Source organism: Oncorhynchus kisutch, linkage group LG23 (assembly GCF_002021735.2).
Source record: "Oncorhynchus kisutch isolate 150728-3 linkage group LG23, Okis_V2, whole genome shotgun sequence".
Classification (NCBI taxonomy): domain Eukaryota; kingdom Metazoa; phylum Chordata; class Actinopteri; order Salmoniformes; family Salmonidae; genus Oncorhynchus; species Oncorhynchus kisutch.
The window spans coordinates 30,940,153-30,960,960 of NC_034196.2; the positions used below are offsets into that span (position 1 = coordinate 30,940,153).

General features: G+C 44.6%; 1 protein-coding gene across 23 annotated transcripts in view; it reads left to right on the top strand.

The window, feature by feature from the left end:
• The window catches only part of LOC109868675 (formin-binding protein 1), a 105,841-nt gene that overhangs the window by 52,640 nt on the left and 32,393 nt on the right, over window positions 1–20,808 (top strand). For all 23 annotated transcript variants that reach the window (XM_031802261.1, XM_031802263.1, XM_031802255.1 and 20 more), the window contains exons 5-6: window positions 15,544–15,606; window positions 17,621–17,725. In XM_031802261.1, the coding sequence (XP_031658121.1) occupies window positions 15,544–15,606; window positions 17,621–17,725 (168 nt within the window). The remainder of the gene's footprint in view (window positions 1–15,543; window positions 15,607–17,620; window positions 17,726–20,808) is intronic.

Sequence of the window (20,808 nt, forward strand, 5' to 3'; positions counted from 1 at the left end):
GAGTAAGTAGCCTATTATTTATACTGCATGGTTATTTATTCAGCTGGGCGAGAACAGGAATACGTTCTGCCTCTCTTCAATCAATCAATCAATCAATCAAATGTATTTATGAAGCCCTTTTTACCCTTTTTACACTGATGTCACAAAGTGCTGTACAGAAACCCAGCCTAAACCCCAAACCCAGCCTAAACCCCAAACAGCAAGCAATGCAGATGTAGAAGCACGGTGGCTAGGGAAAACTCCCTAGAAAGGCAGGAACCTAGGAAGAAACCTAGAGAGGAACCAGGCTCTGAGGGGTGGCCAGTCCTCTTCTGGCTGTGCCGGGTGGAGATGATAACAGAACATGGCCAAGATGTTCAAACGTTCATAGATGATCAGCAGGGTCAAATAATAATAATCTCAGTGGTTGTAGAGGGTGCAACAGGTCAGCTCCTCAGGAGTAAATGTCAGTTGGCTTTCCATAGCTGATCATTAAGAGTTAGAGACAGCAGGTCTCTTGTAGTCTATCGCACACATGTAATCATTAACACACACCTTCATAGTCATAAACACTAGTCATCAGTATCTAGCATAGTCATTTGTTTTACAATTGAACGATCTGCAGACAGACAGGATCGTCAAGTTCCTGTCTATGACTGGCCCTCCTGGGAGGCTTACGGGAGCCTACTGGCCTTTCATTGGGACGGGACAGGACAGGACAGGACAGGTTAATCTGTCTACAGTACAGAAGGAGAGCAATAACTGAATGGCTGAGGCTATGAATACAGAGTTTTCGCCCCTGCCCTCTAGAAATGCATTTGTCAAATGTAAGGATCCGAATCACGTTCTGCGTGTGTGTTATTACCACACATTCTCTTTACTCACCCTCTTCTGAACCCTCAACCAATATGATCGATCTGATGATGTAGCCTCTGTCTGTCTCTGACGCATATTTCTGAACCGCTGCAATTCAAACGAACGTTCCAGAAATAAACATGAAGGGCCGGCTACAACTTTCTCTGTCTGTTAGAACGGATATTGCTGTAGCACAAGCAAGACGCAGTCTTCACATTGCATTGGGGAAAAACAATTAGCGTTTTGTGTGATGATGTCATCTTTATAGTTATGCTGCCATATAGCCAGGAGTCAATGTTTTCAATGGTGATGGAAAAATAACATGAAATTGCTATTGACTGCCTGCCTGTGTCTTGCTTGTGTGTTATGCTGTGTAGGCTACATAGCTGGCCTAAATTGCTGCATATAGCACCCCTCCTGAAAAAACATTAAATTGCTTGACAACCTGTTTGTGTCATGCTTATGTTTGCAATAGCATACTGTTACAGCAGACAATTAAATGTTTGTTGGAACTGTTTTGTGTACAAGTGGCAGCGAAGTGACTGAGTACTGAGCAGCAGCTGAAAGGAGGTAGGCTAGTGGATCCTGCATGCGTAGAAATCTCTGTATTTTCCGCAACAGCAAGTCGGGTTCCAGACAATCCTGAACCGCAGCCACTCCTTAAATGAATACGCTCCATTATTTCCACAGTTATGGAGCTTGTTTTGTACTGTAACCTCCCTCCCTCCTCCCCTTCCTCAACCCCTCCCACAACCCCTCCCATTTCTCCCTGGTTGAACCCTCTGTAAGCCCAGCTCTGGGGGGCAAGGAAGGAGGGCAGGAATGGAGGAGAGGCGGATCAGGGTCGAGGTCTCCTGTTGTCTCCTCAGCCCAGACAGACCCAGACCCCATTCATAAATGACGGTTTCTCACTGTAACTCCACACGGACTGAAGTGGCCCTCGATGAGCTAAACATGAGGGGTAGTGTTTCACTCTGTTTTCATAGCATCTGATGTGTCGGTGCAGACACACTGGTGGATGAATTGTGGGTCTTTATATCAGTCAGTCAGTCAGAGTTAGTGTGTCTTGCTAAGGTTGCATAACCTAGCTGCTTTGGTTTTGCTAATTCTCCAGACCTGACAGTGAAAAATGTACACCTGCGCACTGATTAAATAGCAGAGAGACACACAGAGGTCCACAGAGTAGCTCAGTGTGGAAGAAGAAAGTGTTCTTGGGTGTCTCCCTGAGAGCTAGTAAAAACATGGAACACATCAAATGGACAACACAGACCATTTCACTGGAGAGAGAACAATGTAAGACAAAGAGAACACTGAAGAACAGTTTGTCTTTTTCTGACCTCTGCACTATGGTGACATTATAGGGAACTACAGTGGCAAGAAAAAGTAAATGAACCCTTTGGAAATACCTGGATTTCTGCATAAATTGGTCATAAAATGTGATCTGAAAAATGTGTCATTATCCTAGGGATTCACATACTTTTTCAACCGACACTGTGAATGTTTAAATTATATATAAAAAATAGGCAAGACAAATATAATAATTTGTGTGTTATTAGTTTAAGCGTACTGTGTTTGTCTATTGTTGTGACTTAGATGAAGATCAGATCAAATTTTATGACCAATTTATGCAGAATTCCTGGCAATTCCAAAGGTTCACATACTTTTTCTTGCCACTCTATATCAGTCTGTTTGTGAGTTGTTTTTCTCACACTCACTGTGTGCACCAACAGCACCATATGTATGTATCTTGAGGAGTCGGCCTCTACACAGAGCTGGGGCACGGTTCTCTCTGGACGGGCCAGGGCAAGGAGAGGGAGGGAGGCCAGGGTGGAGAGAGAGAGAAGACCCCTCTGATCCTCTTGCCCGGTCCGTCTATTCTTCTGCAATCCCACCGCTCCTACCATAATACACATTTCTCAGAGAGGATGATGATTGGACTAATGAGTCTGGCATGGTGTGTGTGTGTGTGCGCGCTTGTGTACATGTGAGAGAGAACCAAGGAGTGTGTGTGAGAGAAAGAGAGGGCATGTAGTCGTTTCGTGTCACAGGAGAGTCAGAGTGCAATGCTTGGAAGCAAAATAATCTAACTTGTGACGGTTTCAAGGCTCTATACAGTGTTGTGGTTTTGCTCTCTTCACAGCCACATTCATTGGTCATGCTTGGCTGGTGGCTATGGTACCTGGAGCCAATCCATCCAGCCAGAGCAGGGTCATGTTAGGCTATCTCTATATGATGGTTCACTAGTCTGCTCTCTACTGTACCAGGAGCGTAGTGGGCAGGCATGGTAAATTACTTTGTCTGGGATAAGAAAACATGTGTCCAAGTAAAGGGCTGCCAACTGAACCTGGCATCACAAGACAAATTATTTCAAAATCTCTTCTACCTGACTGGGATTCAACCCATTTTTTAAAAACATTACCCCATTACTCCCTGGTAGCCCCAAGCCCTGGCAGTCACATGTTGCTGTTCTGAGGAGGTGAGGAGAGGGGAAAGAGGGAGGTAGGAGAGGGGGGTAGGACGAGAGACTGCTTTGTTGGGGAGATCATACGGGCTGGATGGACCTGGGCCAAGAGGATCGCTGGAGCAGCCTAGTCCAGAAATGTAAATATGGACAGACAGACTGGCAGACACTGAGAAGCACTGTCTGTAGACCATGTTGCCCATACAGATGCCAATATAGTCTATGTTCTCACCAGAATACCTACAGCATACCACCCTGCATTCCCCTGCTGGCTTGCCTCTGAAGCAAAGCAGGGTTGGTCTTGGTCAGTCCCTAAATGGGAGACCAGATGCTGCTGGAAGTGGTGTTGGACAGCCAGTAGGAAGCACTCTTTCCTCTGGTCTGAAAAAAAATATCCCAATGCCCCAGGGCAGTGATTGGGGACATTGCCCTGTGTAGGGTGCTGTCTTTCGGATGGGATGTTCAACTGGTGTCCTGACTCTCTGTGGTCATTAAAGATCCCATGGTACTTATCATAAGAGTAGGGGTGTTAACCCCAGTGTCCTGGCTAAATTCCCAATCTGGCCCTCATACCATCATGGCCAGCAAATCATCCCCAGCTTCCAATAGGCTCATTCATCTCCTCTTCCCTGTAACTATTCCCCAGGTTGTTGTTGAGAATGTGTTCTCAGTCTACTTACCTGGTAAGGGCGCAGTGGTTAAGGGCGCTGTACTGCAGCGCCAGCTGTGCCACCAGAGACTCTGGGTTCGCGCCCAGGCTCTGTCGTAACCAGCCGTGACCGGGAGGTCCGTGGGGCGACGCACAATTGGCATAGCGTCGTCCAGGTTAGGGAGGGATTGGCCGGTAGGGATATTCTTGTCTCATCGTGCACCAGCGGCTCCTGTGGCGGGCTGGGCGCAGTGCGCGCTAACCAAGGTTGCCAGGTGCACTGTGTTTCCTCCGACACATTGGTGCGGCTGGCTTCCGGGTTGGATGCGCGCTGTGTTAAGAAGCAGTGCGGCTTGGTTGGGTTGTGTATCGGAGGACGCATGACCCTCAACCTTCATCTCTCCCGAGCCCGCACGGGAGTTGTAGCGATGAGACAAGATAGTAGCTACTAAACATTTGGATACCACGAAATTGGGGAGAAAAAAAGGGGGGTAACATTTAAAAATAAATAAATAATAATAATAACAGTACCAGTCAAAACACCTACAGTACTCATTCAAGGGTTTTTATTTATTTTGTACTATTTTCTACATTGTAGAATAATAGTGAAGACATAAAAACTATGGAATAACACATATGGAATTATGTAGTAACCAAAAAAGTGTTAAACAAATCAAAATATATTTGATATTTTAGATCCTTCAAAGTAGCCATCCTTTGCCTTGATGACAGCTTTGCACACTCTTGGCATTCTCTCAACCAGCTTCACCTGGAATGCTTTTCCAACGGTCTTGAAGGAGTTCACACATATGCTGAGCACTTGTTTCCTGCTTTTCCTTCACTCTGTGGTCCAACTCATCCCAAACCATCTCAATTGGGTTGAGGTTGGGTGATTGTGGATGTCAGGTCATCTGATGCAGCAATCCATCACTCTCCTTGGTCAAATAACCCTTACAGAGCCTGGAGGTGTGTTGGGTCATTGTCCTGTTGAAAAACAAATGATAGTCCCACGAAGTGCAAACCAGATGGAATGGCGTATCGCTGCAGAATGCTGTGGTAGCCATGCTGGTAAAGTGTGCCTTGAATTGTAAATAAATCACAGACAGTGTCACCAGCAAAGCACCATCACACCTCCTCCTCCATGCTTCACAGTGGAAACCACACATGCGGAGATCATCCGTTCACCTACTGTTTCTCACAAAGACATGGCGGTTGGAACCAGAAATCTCAAATTTGGACTCATCAGACCAAAGGACAGATTTCCAACAGTCTAATGTCAATTGCTCGTGTTTCTTGGCCCAAGCAAGTCTCTTCTTATTATTGGTGTCATTTAGTAGCGGTTTCTTTGCAGCAATTCAACCATGAAGGCCTGATTCCTGTCTTCTCTGAACAGTTGATGTTGAGATGTCTGTTACTTGAACTGTGTGAAGCATTTATTTGGGCTGCAATTTCTGAGGCTGGTAACTCTAATGAACTTATCCCCTGCAGCAGAGGTATCTCTGGGTCTTCCTTTCCTGTGGCGGTCCTCGTAAGAGACAGTTTCATCATAGCGCTTGATGGTTTTTGCGACTGCCCTTGAAGAAACTTTCAAAGTTCTTGAAATTTTCAAGATTGACTGACTTTCATGTCTTAAAGTAATGATGGACTGTCGTTTCTCTTTGCTTATTTAAGCTGTTCTTGCAATAATATGGACTTGGTCTTTTACCTAATAGGGCTTTCTTCTGTATACCACGTTTACCTTGTCACAACACAACTGATTGGCTGAAACGTATTAAGAAGGAAATAAATTCCATCAATTAACTTTAAACACCTGTTAACCTCTAGCGTCGGGCAATCCCATATCCGGGAGCGTAATCATATCCTCAAGCTCATTACCATAAGCAATGTTTCCTATTCATGAAAATCGCAAATGAAATGAAATAAATATATTGAAACACAAGCTTAGCCTTTTGTTAACAACACTGTCATCTCAGATTTTCAAAATATGCTTTTCAACCAAAGCTACACAAGCATTTGTGTAAGAGTATTGATAGCCTAGCATAGCATTAAGCCTAGCATTCAGCAGGCAGCATTTTCACAAAAACAAGAAAAGCATTCAAATAAAATCATTTATCTTTGAAGAACTTCGGATGTTTTCAATGACGAGACTCGTAGTTAGATAGCAAATGTTCATTTTTTCCAAAAATATTATTTGTGTAGACGAAATAGCTCCGTTTTGTTCATCACGTTTGGCTAAGAAAAAGACCGGAAAATGCAGTCACTTACAACGCCGAACTTTTTTCCAAATTCGCTCCATAATATTGACAGAAACATGGCAAACGTTGTTTAGAATCAATCTTCAAGGTGTTTTTCACATATCTATTCGATAATCTATCAGTGGTGGCAGTCTCATCAGAAGAAAAATACTGCAGCTGGAGATTACGCAATAATTGCGACGGAGGACACCAAGCGACCACCTGGTAGATGTAGTCTCTTATGGTCAATCTTCCAATGATATGCCTACAAATACATCACAATGCTGCAGACACCTTGGGGGAAACGTGGAAAACGTAAGCTGACTCCTATCTCCTTCACAGCCATATAAGGAGTCATTGGCATGAGGCGGTTTTAAAAAATGCGGCACTTCCTGATTGGATTTTTAGCTGGTTCTTTTCTGTAACATCAGTTCTGTGGCACTCACAGACAATATCTTTGCAGTTTTGGAAACGTCAGAGTGTTTTATTTCCAAAGCTGTCAATTATATGCATAGTCGAGCATCTTTTCGTGACAAAATATCTTGCTTAAAACGGGAACATTTTTCATCCAAAAATTTAAATAGGGCCCCCTATATCCAAGAAGTTAATTGAGATGAATTCCAGGTAACTACCTCATGAAGCTGGTAGAGAGAATGCCAAGAGTGTGCAACGCTGTCATCAAGGCAAAGGGTAGCAACTTTGAAGAATTTTAAATATAAAATATATTTAGATTTGTTTAACACTTTTTTGGTTACTACATCATTCCATATGTGTTATTTCATAGTTTTGATGTCTTCACTATTATTCAGCAATGTATAAAATAGTAAAATTAAAGAAAAACCCTTGAATGAGTACTGTAGGTGTGTCCAAACTTTTGACAGATACTGTATATTTCTACTGCAGTTGGGTCTGAATCAGAAGCACTGGGCTTTGTTCTAGAGTGAATAGCATCATAAGCTGCCTGAGTTCAAATCATACACTTAGAAAATTCCTACAGTACTGTATGCTTAGATATTCCACCACGGCCCTGTCTTCTATACTGGAACATTGGATATTCTTTATAGCAGCTTGTTTGGGGGGCAATGTTTGTGTTTCAGTGTCTGCGTCCCAAATGGATCCCTATTCTCTATATAGTGCATTTGGAACAATGTGATTTGTTTATCTTTTATAGACGTCTTCCCCCTAACACACTGTCTCAGTTGCCTCTGCTCTTGCAAACTTCCCTCTGAAATGTTGTCATGGAGAAGAAAATATTTGCTTGACGGAGAGAGTTTGACAGTAACAATGATGTCACTTGTTCCGGTCTTCTCTGTGTCTTGTGAAATTACTTGCTGCCTGCCTCTCTCTGTGCGGTGACCTGGAGAGGTAAACATTCTTCTTTACTGTCAGTTATGATCGGCTTACAAACCTGTGATCTTTTAAAGGGGAGTTCCCTTTGGCGCTCACCCTTTAGTATGTTTCAGTTGCAGAGCTGAGACACTTGACTACGTCACTGGACTCTCCAATGCATTTTTAGTGGCTCACATCAATCAATCAAATGTATTTATAAAGCCCTTTTTACATCATTGCCGATCATTCAGAGTTAGAGGTGTGGTAGAGGGAGTCTGAGAGAGGGAGTCTGAGAGAGGGAGTCTGAGAGAGGGAGTCTGAGAGAGGGAGTCTGAGAGAGGGAGGGAGTCTGAGAGAGGGAGGGAGTCTGAGAGAGGGAGGGAGTCTGAGAGAGGGAGGGAGTCTGAGAGAGGGAGGGAGTCTGAGAGAGGGAGGGAGTCTGAGAGAGGGAGGGAGTCAGAGAGAGAGAGGGAGTCAGAGAGGGAGGGAGGGAGTCTGAGAGAGGGAGGGAGGGAGTCTGAGAGAGGGAGGGAGGGAGTCTGAGAGAGGGAGGGAGTGAGTCAGAGAGAGAGAGAGGGAGTCTGAGAGAGGGAGTCTGAGAGAGAGAGAGGGAGTCTGAGAGAGAGAGAGAGGGAGTCTGAGAGAGAGAGGGAGTCTGAGAGAGGGAGGGAGTCTGAGAGAGGGAGGGAGTCTGAGAGAGGGAGGGAGTCTGAGAGAGGGAGGGAGTCTGAGAGAGGGAGGGAGTCTGAGAGAGGGAGGGAGTCTGAGAGAGGGAGGGAGTCTGAGAGAGGGAGGGAGTCTGAGAGAGGGAGGGAGTCTGAGAGAGAGGGAGTCTGAGAGGGAGGGAGTCTGAGAGAGAGAGAGGGAGTCTGAGAGAGAGAGAGGGAGTCTGAGAGAGAGAGAGGGAGTCTGAGAGAGAGAGGGAGTCTGAGAGAGAGAGGGAGTCTGAGAGAGAGAGGGAGTCTGAGAGAGAGAGGGAGTCTGAGAGAGAGAGGGAGTCTGAGAGAGAGAGGGAGTCTGAGAGAGAGAGGGAGTCTGAGAGAGAGAGGGAGTCTGAGAGAGAGAGGGAGTCTGAGAGAGAGAGGGAGTCTGAGAGAGAGGGAGTCTGAGAGGGAGTCTGAGAGAGGGAGTCTGAGAGAGGGAGTCTGAGAGAGAGAGAGGGAGTCTGAGAGAGAGAGAGGGAGTCTGAGAGAGAGAGAGGGAGTCTGAGAGAGAGAGAGAGGGAGTCTGAGAGAGAGAGAGGGAGTCTGAGAGAGAGAGAGGGAGTCTGAGGGAGAGAGGGAGTCTGAGGGAGAGAGGGAGTCTGAGGGAGAGAGGGAGTCTGAGGGAGAGAGGGAGTCTGAGGGAGAGAGGGAGTCTGAGAGAGAGAGGGAGTCTGAGAGAGAGAGGGAGTCTGAGAGAGAGAGGGAGTCTGAGAGAGAGAGGGAGTCTGAGAGAGAGAGGGAGTCTGAGAGAGAGAGGGAGTCTGAGAGAGAGAGGGAGTCTGAGAGAGAGAGGGAGTCTGAGGGAGAGAGGGAGTCTGAGGGAGAGAGGGAGTCTGAGAGGGAGTCTGAGGGAGAGAGGGAGTCTGAGGGAGGGAGGGAGTCTGAGGGAGGGAGGGAGTCTGAGGGAGGGAGGGAGTCTGAGGGAGGGAGGGAGTCTGAGGGAGGGAGGGAGTCCGAGGGAGGGAGAGATATCATGTCACTGACTCAACCCACTCAAGTGACGCACCCCTCCTAGGGACGGCATGGAAGAGCACCAGTAAGCCAGTGACTTGGCCCCCGTAATAGGGTTAGAGGCAGAGAATACCAGAGGAGAGAGGGGAACCGGCCAGGCAGAGACAGCAAGTGTGGTACGCCACTCCAGTGCTTTTCTGTTCCCCTTCACACCCCTGGGCCAGACTACACCCAATCATAGGACCTACTGAAGAGATGAGTCTTCAGTAAAGACTTAAAGGTCGAGACCGAGTCTGCGTCTCTCACATGGGTAGGCAGACCATTCCATAAAAATTGAGCTCTATAGGAGAAAGCCCTGTCTCCAGGGCTCTGGTATTTTCTGTATATCAGGGTGCTAGTTTCTTATGACAAATGTTTTTCTGTTTTTTAATGTGTGCGACTGTATCTAGGGTATTATGCAAGGTTAAATTTAGTTCCTCAGTTAGGTGGTTAACCGATTTTTTTGTACTCTGACGTCCTTGGGTAGGTAGAGGGAGTCTGGAAGGGCATCTAGGAATCTTTGGGTTGTCCGAGAATTTATAGCACAGCTTTTGATGATCCTTAGTTGGGGTCTGAGCAGATTATTTGTTGCGATTGCAAACGTAATAAAATGGTGGTACGATAGTCCAGGATTATGCGGAAAAACATTAAGATCCACAATATTTATTCCACAGGACAAAACTAGGTCCAGAGTATGACTGTGTCAGTGAGTAGGTCCGGAGACATATTGAACAAAACCCACTGAATCGATGATGGCTCCGAAAGCCTTTTGGAGTGGGTCGTGGACTTTTCCATGTGTGAATATTATCTGCCATGACTACAAGGTCCGATCGGACTACAGGGAACTCAGTGAGGAATGGTGTATACGGTCCAGGAGGCCTGTAAACAGTAGCTATAAAAAGTGATTGAGTAGGCTGCATAGATTTCATGACTAGAAGCTCAAAAAACGAAACCGCAGGCTTTTTTGTTTTGTAAATGGACATTTGCTTTCGTAAATATTAGCAACACATCTGCCTTTGCGGGATGCGCGGGGGATATGGTCACTAGTGTAACCAGGAGGAGAGGCCTCATTTAACACAGTAAATTCATCAGGCTTAAGTCATGTTTCAGTCAGACCAATCACATCAAGATTATGATCAGTGATTAGTTCATTGACTTTAACTTCCCTGGAAGTGAGGGATCTGACATTAAGTTGCCCTATTTTCAGATGTGAGATATCACAATCTCTTTCAATAATGACAGGAATGGAGGTCTTTATTCCAGTGAGATTGAAAAGGCGAACACCGCCATATTTAGTTTTGCCCAACCTAGATCAAGGCACAGACACGGTCTCAATGGGGATAGCTGAGCTGACTACACTGACTGGTGCTAGTGGCAGACTCCACTAAGCTGGGAGGCTGGCTGACAGCCTGCTGCCTGGTCTGCACCTTATCTCATTGTGGAGCTAGAGAAGATAGAGCCCTGTCTATGTTCATAGATAAGATGAGAGCACCCCTCCAGCTAGGATGGAGTCCGTCACTCCTCAGCAGGCCAGGCTTGGTCCTGTTTGTGGGTGAGTTCCAGAAAGAGGGACAATTATTTACAAATGTTATCTTTTGGGAGGGTCAGAAAACAGTTTTCAACCAGCGATTGAGTTGTGGGACTCTGCTGTAGAGCTCATCACTCCCCCTAATTGGGAGGGGGCCAGAGACAATTATTCGATGCCGACACATCTTTCTAGCTGATTTACTCGCTGAACCTATGTTGCGCTTGGTGTCCTCTGACTGTTTCATTCTAACATCGTTGGTGCCGATGTGGATGACAATATACCTATACTCTCTACACTCGCCAGTTTTAGCCTTAGCCAGCACCATCTTCAGATTAGCCTTAACGTCGGTAGCCCTGCCTCCTGGTAAATAATGTATGCTCGCTGGATGATTCTTTTTAAGTCTAATACTACGGGTAATGGAGTCGCCAATAACTAGGGTGTTCAATTTTTCAGAGCTAATGGTGCGAGGCTTCGGTGTCTCAGACCCCTTTTACGGGTGGAGGAGAGACCAGAGAAGACTTGGATTCTCACTCGTTGCTTAATGGGGAGATCCGGTTGAAAGTTTCTGTCGGCTGAATGAGCGACACCGGTTGAGCATTCCTACAGCATTTCCTTCCAGAAGCCATGTCAAAATGTATACTACTACCTGTACTTATTGGTGGCACAGATGCTGTTTCATGCTTTCCTACACTTAAATTACCCTTGCATAATGATTGCGTCTGAAGCTGGGCTTCCAGCACGGCTATCCTTGCCATAAGGCAATCATTCTCCTGTATATTATGAGTACAGCCACTGCAATTAAAAGGCATAATGTTAATGTTACTACTTAGCTTCGGTGGTGGAGGTCCTGTTGAACCATACCCAGATAAAGCGTCCGGGGTGAAAAACTGGAATGAAAAAAGTTGATAGAGGGGAAAAATAACAAATATAAAACAGTAATTAAAAAGTAAAAACTGTAAAGTTGACAGGTAGCAAAGAAACGCTAGCAACAAACCTCGCAGCAGCATGTAAACAAGTCTACAAGTTGTGACCGGCTCCAGGGTGGGCCATTCTCTTTAAGAGCTGAAGGAATTCCCCTAAAACAGTTTGAGAACTTCCCCATTTGACTCAGCTTCCCCAAAGATAGTCGTGGTTTCCCCAGTAAGACAAGGATGTGAGAAGTGACATTTCCAAGGTTCTGTCTAAACCCAGTTCAGTCATATTAACTTGACCAGGGTTTCCCAAACACAGTCCTTGGGACCCCAAGGGGTGCACGTTTAGTTTTTTGCCCTAGTACTACACAGCTGATTCAAATAATCAACTAATCATCAAGGTTTGATCATTTGAATCAGCTGTGTAGTGTTCGGGCAAAAACCAAAACATGCACCCCTCTGAGTTGGCCTAGACATTTACAGATATGTGCTCTAAATAATAAATTGGGTAGAAATGAACTCCTTGTCTTTCTTCTCGTGTGTGTGTGTGCGTGCGTGCATGTATGCCGGCTGGCGTGTGTGTGCAGAATACAAGAGTTACTGTCGGGCCATTTAGATTAGAAGCATTGATACGCCACTGAAATACAAGCGCTGGGCTTTTCATTCTCTATAATGGTCTGTGTCTTTTATTGATGCCTGGGGAAGACATCGATATTCCACACAGCTACTGAGGTTGAGACCAGCATAGACTGGTGCTTGCTGGGCATAGCTCTCTTTCATTTGTTTCATTGATATCAACTGCTTCAATGAAATGTCCTACACTGTTTTATAATAGGAGTGATACATTCATTATTAGGCCTTTATAACACACCATGTTCTGTCCGTTTATGTATCTTTTGAAATGTTCAGAGACAATCCAGAGAAGACTGCAGAGAAACATGTTCTGCCTTTTGGCTGAGTTGGGCTCTCATTCCTTCTCTCACTCCTTCTCTCATTAATTCCCTGGAGGGGGGGAAGGCCAAGTGCGGCCTGTTAGAAAAACACCCAGCGTGTTTACTGAGCATGCCCAGACCGACAGCTGCCATGTCCTCCCTATGCAATATGGCACACTTGGCAAGGCTGGTACTGGCAGCCATCTTAGAATCTCTCTGTCGTTCGTCACTATCTGTGTCTGTCTGGTATCTCTTGATCCTTTCAGTCACTATCTGTGTCTGTCTGGTATCTCTAGATCCTTTCAGTCACTATCTGTGTCTGTCTGGTAGCTCTAGATCTTTTCAGTCACTTATTTCTCTCTCTCGCTCGCTCTCTCTCTCTCTGATCTTCATCTAAGTCACAACAATAGACAAACAGTGTGCTTAAACTGATGACACACAAATTATTGTATGTGTCTTGTCTATATTGAATAGATTATTTAAACATTCACCATGTAGGTTGTAAAAATGATGTGAACCCCTAGGATAATGACTTCTCCAAAAGCTAATTGGAGTGAGGAGTCAGCTAACCTGCAGTCCAGTCAATGAGACGAGATTGGAGATGTTGGTTAGAGCTGCCTTGCTCTATAAAAAACACTCACAAAATTTGAGTTTGCTATTCACATGAAGTATTGCCTGATGTGAACCATGTCTCGAACAAAAGAAATCTCAGAAGACCTAAGATTAATAATTGTTAACTTGCATAAAGCTGGAAAGGGTTACAAAAGTATCTCTAAAAGCCTTGGTGTTTATCAGTCCACGGTAAAACAAATTGTCTATAAATGGAGAAAGTTCAACACTGTTGCTACTCTCCCAAGGAGTGGCCGTCCTGCAAAGATGACTGCAAGAGCACAGCGCAGAATGCTCAATGAGGTTAAGAAGAATCCTAGTGTCAGCTAAAGATTTATTGAAATCTCTGGAACATGTTAACATCTCTGTGGACCAGTCTACGATACAGAAAACACTAAACAAGAATGGTGTTCATGGGAGGACACCACGGAAGAAGCGACTGCTGTCCAAAAAAACATTGCCGTCTCAAGTTTTCAAAACTGCACCAGGATGTTCCAGAATATTTTGCACCTGGCAAAATATTATGTGGATGAAACTACAGTTGAGTTGTTTGGAAGGAACACACAACACTATGTGTGGAGAAAAAAAGGCACAGCACACCAACATCATAAACCTCATCTCAACTGTAAAATATGGTGGAGGGAGCATCATGGTTTGGGGCTGCTTTGCTGCCTCAGGACCTGGACAGCTTGCTGTCATCGACGGAAAAATGAATTCCCAAGTTAATCAAGACATTTTGCAGGAGAATGTTAGGCTATCTGTCCGCCAATTGAAGCTCAACAGAAGTTGGGAGATGCAACAGGACAACGACCCAAAACACAGAAGTAAATCAACAACAGAATGGCTTCAACAGAAGAAAATACGCCTCCTGGAGTGGCTCAGTCAGAGTCCTGACCTCAACCCGATTGTGATGCTGTGGCATGACCTCAAGAGAGCGGTTCACAAAAGACATCCCAAGAATATTGCTGAACTGAAACCATTTTGTAAAGAGGAATGGTCAAAAATTCCTCCTGACAGTTGTGCAGGTCTGATCCGCAACTACAGAAAATGTTTGGTTGAGGTTATTGCTGCCAAAGAAGGGTCAACCAGTTATTAAATCCAAGGGTTCACATAATTTGACCATCCTGCACTGTGAATGTTTACACGGTGTGTTCAATAGAGACATGAAAACGTAGAATTGTTTGTGTGTTATTAGTTTAAACATATTGTGTTTGTCTATTGTTGTGACCTAGATGAAGATCAGATCAAATTTTATGACCAATTTATGCAGAAATCCAGTTCATTTCCAGTTCACATACTTTTTCTTGCCACTGTATATGTTGGTCATGCCTCAGTACACATGTGTAACATTTGGGGGAAATGAAGATGGCTGTCCTGTCCCCAGGCAGGGTAGCCATCAGCAGCTTCTCTCACCTTCCTGTCATATGTCACTTGTGTCCGGACACTCTAACCAATCAACCAGCTTCTGTTCTGCTCATGGACATAATGCATCGCTTTCACACAGACATGTAACGCTCCTCTACACCAATGAAGAAGGTCATTGTGACTGAAACGCCATCATCTTTTCAATCTAATAAGGGGCAGTAATGTAATATCCATCTGTAGGTTCAGAAAGGTACAGAAAGTAGTAATCTCCATCCGTTTTGGGACAATCCTTTTGATGATGAATGGATAGGTCATTTTGAAGTCGCAGGCTGTAGCTGTGCACCTGTGATCTGGTGCTTTGTGCCAGTTGGTCTGTCACTGTAATCAAATCTGTGCCATCTACTGGGATTAAGTACAAACGTCTACTGCAGGGATCATCAACTAGATTCAGCGGATGGTCATGGGGCCTGAAAATAATACAAAATAATTTGGAGACGGCAAATTGACCGCAAGAAGCCCAAACAGATATAATATTTGACATAAACAATCATTTCAAACCATGTTTACATTTGTATAAGATGCCGTCTCTATTATGCGTGGGAATACTTGGGAACAGATGTCCAAAATCTAAATCACTTGGAGCTGATTTTCTGGTGTTTTATGTACAACAATGAAAATTCCGCCAGTTAGGGAAGCCTGGTCTTCTGTATTAGCCCTAGGTCTGGGACATGGTGAGGCTAACCTGCATCTCACAGGGTAGCTGCTTTTAATCCATAATCTCCTGGTGTGTCACAGCATAAATCATACATCCGACAGAAACATCAGTCACCCGTCATCTCGTCTGCCTTCCATCTCTTTAATCAAAAGAAAACTCATCATTTCTCTCCTTCAATTTTTTTATTACTATATTTCTTTACCCCCCCAACCCGCCCACTGCTCTTGTAGATATGATTTATGAGCAAACGTTGTGATAACTTTTTTTCTTTTTCTCGATCAGCACTTCCATGATGGACGTAAAGCGCAGCAACAGATTGAGAGCTTGTGGAAACAGCTGGAGTCGGTAAGTACTGTATAGACTAGTATTACTGAGTATGTAGTACTACTATAATACTATTTCAGCCCTGTAGTCCTAGTACTACTACAGTTATGACAGCCCAGTAGTCGTAGTACTACTACAGTTATGATAGCCCAGTAGTCCTAGTACTACTACAGTTATGACAGCCCAGTAGTCCTAGTACTACTACAGTTATGATAGCCCAGTAGTCCTAGTACTACTACAGTTATGACAGCCCAGTAGTCGTAGTACTACTACAGTTATGGCAGCCCAGTAGTCGTAGTACTACTACAGTTATGGCAGCTCAGTAGTCATAGTACTACTACAGTTATGGCAGCCCAGTAGTCGTAGTACTACTACAGTTATGGCAGCTCAGTAGTCGTAGTACTACTACAGTTATGGCAGCCCAGTAGTCGTAGTACTACTACAGTTATGGCAGCCCAGTAGTCGTAGTACTACTACAGTTATGGCAGCCCAGTAGTCGTAGTACTACTACAGTTATGGCAGCTCAGTAGTCGTAGTACTACTACAGTTATGGCAGCCCAGTAGTCGTAGTACTACTACAGTTATGGCAGCCCAGTAGTCGTAGTACTACTACAGTTATGGCAGCCCAGTAGTCATAGTACTACTACAGTCATGACAGTTTAGTGGTTATAGTATGCATGGAGTTGCTAAATTGCAGTATTGTAGGTGGAGAAACTGAAGCCCATTACCTGGCAGTGAATGGAATCACTCCTGTTTAAGGATTAGTTGGTATCGAATGTATGGAACTGTGGGTTTAATAAAAATCACTAGACAGGGATTTACACAGGATTACACTCATAACATACAGCCTTTATCCCTAAGCCATTCCATCCCAATGAGAAAATAAACCAAAACAATGGCCCTTTTTCTTGTGAATGTGAAAGATTGTTGAGGATAGGACTGCAGAGCTCAAAGTTTAGCAACGGTCATACAGTAGCTGCATCTCAGATTGAATTTAGATCAAATGAAGAAGGGAAGTGGAGATGGTAGGCGCCGTAGGCTTCCTGGACAAATATCAAATCAAATGGTTAAAGAGACGTGGTCACAACAACATACAGGAACTCAAGTCCTTCTGTTCACCTGATTTAGAATTCCTCACAATCAAATGTCGACCGCATTATCTACCAAGGGAATTCTCTTCGATTATAATCACATCCGTATATATTCCCCCCCAAGCAGACACATCGAAATAGAGATGTATCCAAGGTTCATTGGTCTACAATTTGACCATAAACGTTGAATGAACCATCAGACTGTTCCATATGCAGGGTAGCTTAAGACATTACCTCATTAACAGGTTAACAACAGGTCTGAAGACTGCATTAATTCAGACTGAGTTTCTCAAGGACAGTGCAGTAGATTGTTGTGCATTCCTAAAGCCTAGCATAAAGGCATCCCTCCAAGCTGATCACAAGGAGTGGAGGAGGAGAGGCCAACAAATGAAGGAGTGAAAGGAATGAGTGTCAGTGTATTTGTTTTCTCTGTAAAGGAGAGCCTATCCCTGTGATTGTTTGAGTCTCTACAGGGCCTTCCTTATCACTATCTGGACAGAGCGAGAGAGAAACATTACAGTCCCATTCCTCTCCTCCTCCCTCTCTGAGCGCTCAATGTTCCCATTGTGTTCAGGGCAGCGAGGCAAGGGTTAGAGTGCATCCTCAACGAACAAACACTGATTGTTCCGAGCGAGGGATGGAAGAAGGGATGATTTTGAGCACAAACAGCCACCAACATTTATTTAATCTTCCGACAGACTTGACTTTGAGAGATAGACCCTTTGGCTGTGTCAGAATCACATGTCTAATGTAGGCTAACTGACATCTATGTCACACAATGCCTGGTCTAAAACGATATGACTTCCATGTAACCTACACTGTATGTGTCGTCTATCCCTCTCCAAGTTCCCAAAGGGTAAATGTTTATTAGCCTATATTAGTGAGCTATAGGCCATACTGTATAAGTGACACCTAAAATAACTATGCGACTGTTCCCCCCTCAGAGTAAACGGCGGTTCGAGAGAGACTGTAAAGAGGCGGACCGGGCGCAGCAGTACTTTGAGAGAATGGACGCCGACATCAATGTAACGAAAGCAGACGTGGAGAAGGTATGTTCTGTCATCGCTCACCACCAACCAATCTAAAACCAGCCTGCCCACCACTGACCAATCACAAGCAAGTGCATTATAATCACACTGCTTAAACATAACTGCTTTATCTCTTTGCATGAAAAGAGAAAATAGTTAATGTACTGTACAACAACCCCCTCTTTTCCCTGACCCACCCCACGTGAGGCATCAGTAACAGTTGGTTTTGCTCCAGGGCTTTCTGCACAGGCTGGCATTGCGTCTCTCTGTCAGCAGCACAGTAATAGTGATCTCCCGCTTCTCACCACGGCGATAGCAGGACTTACTGACTGAGTCATTATCACTGTTGGCCAGGCAGACCAGGAGCAGAGCAGCCAGTCATTGTGACCTGCCTGTCTGCCATGTGCGTCGCTTGGCAGCACAACCAGCTTTGTGTCCGTGTGTGTGTGTGCACATTGTTGTCCCTATCTAACCTTCCTTCCTTGCATGCTGGAAAATGAGTATTGTGTCGTGTGAATGTGTTGTTTATCTGTATATTTGCGTTTCTGCTCTCGCTGGTGAATCTCAACAGTCATCAGACTTTGGGGTCTTGTGTTGATGTCACATCCTGTGTCCCTAATCATCGGGAATTGGGATTGCCTCTGACGTACGTGTCTTTAACCCACGCGCTGCCATGTCTCAAGGCATCATGGGTTAGCACCACCCCGGTGTGTTGCTTCATCAGCAGTCCACCCAGCAGCGGACCAGGCTCAGAGCTCAGAGCAGACACGGTTCAGATCCGATTATGATGCTAATACAGGCCTGCACAAGGAGCCTTTATGTCCTCAGTCTCTCACAGCCAAACAGTCACAATGGATGGGCTCAGACCATTGGCTCGGACCAGAGCAGCACTGTACAGACAGGAACTGAACTGACATACAGCATCAGCCCTGCTTCTCCCTAAGCAACCAACACAAACACATACCAAGTCTGGCACTGTGTCTGAGTCCCCTGTGTTAGTGGAAGTTAATCACTCCTTGGTTTTGAGAAACAAACATGTTTTTAGTCATAACAAGGATGGTTTTAATGCATTTAAAAATTGGTGTTAGTCATGTACACTCAATATGTGATTCTTTATATGATATTATGGCAAGGCAACGTAGCTCTTGATCTGGAGTTTTGTATGGAGAGTTTATTGCCAGTGGAAAGTCTAAACTGGCACTTTTATAGATAAGCGTGATTCTGTAGGTGCTCGCTTTCCCCCACGCACACACACACTGCTGCCCAGTTGTGTGTGTGTGTCGCTATCTAATGGAAGACTGCAGTAATGTTAACAGACCCTACATTATTCATACATAGACACGCACGCAACACATACTGTCTGACTCTGACCTCACTCGCCTCCTCTCACTTACTCAGATTCACTTTCTCTCTGATTAAATTGAGAAAACAAAATAAATATACATGATTTAATTTCTTCTACAATACCCAGCTGACATTGGGACAGACATTAATTCAGTTTTTTTACTCCCTTTCATTTTTACATAATTTCCGGCATCTGCTCTTTTACTCTGTGGCTTTTCTTTCCAACAGTTACTCAACGTTTGTCTTGTGTCGGTTGTCGTGGCAGTTCTTTGTTCCAGGCAGGGAATCAGAGAACTGAGGTGGATGAAGCCTTACTATTTTAATGTGACCTGTGTTACTCCTAACACTCTCTCATTCTGGAAACACACACTGGCACATGATATCATGGACACAAATTTGCCACCACTCTGATGTCATTAGTACTAAATCATGTAATAAATCCATCACTTTCTATGTATCATGGTCTGTTAGGATCTGCCTTTCACTATTTAGTGTATTAACCAGGCCACATAATACGCTGCTAGATGATCCTGATAAACCAAGCGCTTCCATGTGTTCCTCTTCTGACTGCAGACAAGATTCCCTCCATCATTTAGGAGACATTGGAGTATTACATCATCGGAAAACATGACATGTCACCACCCTAACCATTAATGTGTTGATTTGTTATACTGATGGTTATAGGCTAAGTGTTGGATTGTGTGTTGTCTGTTTAGCAGTCTTCTTGTGGTTTTGTGGTATGACATTTCAAGCACTGCTGAGAGAATTCAGATAATTCAGTAATGGAAAAACTGTAGTGTAAATCTTCAGATACACTCACTTGTTATGATTTAAGATAATAGCAGAATTCCACTTGGGATATATTTGGACTTGGGGAATCTGAGCCGTGTAGTCTTAGTTAGGACCATATCTCAGAGCACTGGGTATATTCCAGAGAGGTTGGAGTTTGTTGAGCTGGGGTTCTGGTGGTCTGGTAAGCAGCTGGTGCCAACCTCAAACTGCTCCCTATCCTCCACTGGCGGACAAATCCTTCAAATTACGGTTTGGCCGCTTCGCCACTTAGATTAAGACATGTCCCCTTATGGCTCTGTGTGGACTTTTACTGAGTATCCTATGATATGTAGTCTCCGCTGGAAAGCACTGAAGGAAGTAGAAAAGATGGCCTACTGCTCGGTGGCCCTCAAGTGTCAGTTGTAAAGGAACTAGGCCTATTGGCCTACCACCTAGAGCCCCTGGAGCAATGATTGTAGCTATGACTATGCAGTGTCTATAAAAGTTTCTGCTTCCTGTTCAGCAGGAAGTGGCTAACTTTGTGTGCTTTTGTTGTTATTTATTTTTCTGCCATACTTTGAAGCAAAGTTCCCACAAGGTAGGTCCACACTGGGCAGAGCATGTGCTATAACTGTCTCAAGTTTTGACCTTGTTTCTCATCGCTTACACAGGTCACCCCAAAACACGATCACCTGTTCAAGCACACACTGGTTGAATCAACTTTGATTCCACTTAATTTAATTGAAATGACATTGATCCAACATGGAATAGACGTCTGTGCCCAGTGGGATGTTAGTGGCCTCAGCATCCCGTATTGAGGATTGTCCTATATGTTACGGTTTTCTTCCTGGGAAGGAGAGGAGGACCAAAATGCAGCGTGGTTATTTATAAACATCTTTAATGAAAGATGAAAACGTGAACACTATACAAAATAAGAAAACGTGGACAAACTGCAACAGTCCTAACTGGTGCAAAACACAGAGACAGGA